Source organism: Antrostomus carolinensis, unplaced genomic scaffold, assembly GCF_000700745.2.
Source record: "Antrostomus carolinensis isolate BGI_N321 unplaced genomic scaffold, ASM70074v2 scaffold12197, whole genome shotgun sequence".
In the NCBI taxonomy this organism is placed as follows: domain Eukaryota; kingdom Metazoa; phylum Chordata; class Aves; order Caprimulgiformes; family Caprimulgidae; genus Antrostomus; species Antrostomus carolinensis.
This window is the reverse complement of record NW_010325404.1, coordinates 7,402-8,877: the sequence shown is the minus strand read 5'-3', so window position 1 is coordinate 8,877 and position 1,476 is coordinate 7,402. Positions and strand designations below refer to the sequence as shown.

General features: G+C 50.9%; 1 protein-coding gene across 1 annotated transcript in view; it reads right to left on the bottom strand.

Moving 5' to 3' along the window:
• Positions 1-109, bottom strand: part of GABRA3 (gamma-aminobutyric acid type A receptor subunit alpha3) — a 60,525-nt gene extending 60,416 nt beyond the window's left edge. The window contains exon 1 of the mRNA XM_010171199.2: positions 1-109. Coding sequence (XP_010169501.1) covers positions 1-79 — 79 coding nt within the window. The 5' untranslated portion in view covers positions 80-109.
• Positions 110-1,476: the final 1,367 nt, after the last annotated feature.

Here is a 1,476-nt window from a genome sequence, read left to right as displayed (position 1 = left end):
CAGGAAGAGCCAAAGCCAGGATTAGGACTCCAAGGCTAACGAGAGAGAGCGACTGCGTTCCCAGGAGCCTCAGCGCCATGGCCTCAGCACACGGCGATCGGCAAGCAAGCCTCCAAAACCTGCCAGGGTGGGCACAGATGGGAAAGAGAGAAGAGAAAAGAGATTTTATTTACTAGGAGGAAAGTGATCTGCTTAGTTCAGTTTTTCCCAGCAGTTCATCCATGTGAGCCCGCAGTCAGTATTTCTGGGATCCTCTATTTAAGTCCCAGAGACCCCCCAGGGACAAAAGGCAGCAACATCCCCTGCAGCTCTCCTGGGGGAGTCACAGCATGGAGTCAGAGCCAAGCAGTAGATGTACACACAAACCCTCACGCCGTGTTCACAGCCCATCCAGCAGCTCCTCAGGTGTTTCAGCACCCTTCAGCAAGTGCATAGCTCCACTTCCAAAATGACTGCACCAGTTCTTCTTCAACCCATCATTTCCTCCTCCTCCTCACCCCACACTCTCAGTCACCACCCTCCCATTGCAGCAGCTCCCAGCTCCCCCTACTACCTATGCTGCCTTGGAGACACCCACACAGCAGAACCACTTCCAAAGTCTCAAGACCCATTTTTTCCAAACATTTTTTTCTGGACAGTTAGGCCCTCATTTAATCCTGGTAATGACACTGCCAGAAATTATTATTAAGTTTGGGCACTGAGGCTCAAGGTGGTGGGAGTGTTCAACTGTACTGCACTTAGTGTGCTCAGATTTTTCATTAATGTTCAGTTTTACTTTTATTGTGATGTTATTGCACATTTAACCGCCTTCCCCTTTTATGTATCTCATTATGTTGATGCACCTTGGAACAGCACTGCCAAGCAACAGCCTGTATAAATACAGCTTGTCGTGACGTCTCCCCAGCACGACACCTCATGTCTGGCACACACAGGGTTCAGCCCAGTAGATGCTCAGCACCACAGCAGACAGGCACAACTGGCCAGCCTGAGCCCCCAAAGCCATCAACGAAGGCTCCCTGCAATCACAGCCTGAAGAAACCAGGGCAAGATGTTGTTGACAGTCAAATCTGACCTCTGGATTTCCCCACTCAATAGACACCAACATTGCAGAGTCTCAGGCAGCTCCTTTCAGCAACAAAGATGATGCTGGGTTGAAAACCAAACCCCACCATCTGAACAGCATTTCTCAGCTGGCAGAGAGTGCTCCAGGATGAAGGGGGCAGGCAAGCTATGCAAGTGCTATTAAGGACCAGAGGTTTCTGCACACAAACATGGGAGACTGGAACCTCCAGCAGGGTGTTTGTGTTTCTGCAAACATGGGAGACTGGAACTCCTCCACGTGGAGAGAGCAGGGAGCTCAGGTGAGCAGGATGGAGACACCTGGAGATCACATATATGATGCTTGTGCAGCGATGTGTATCTGGCAACCCTTGCCACAGACGACTAGAAGAGGAGAAGGGGCACAAGGCCAGGCTG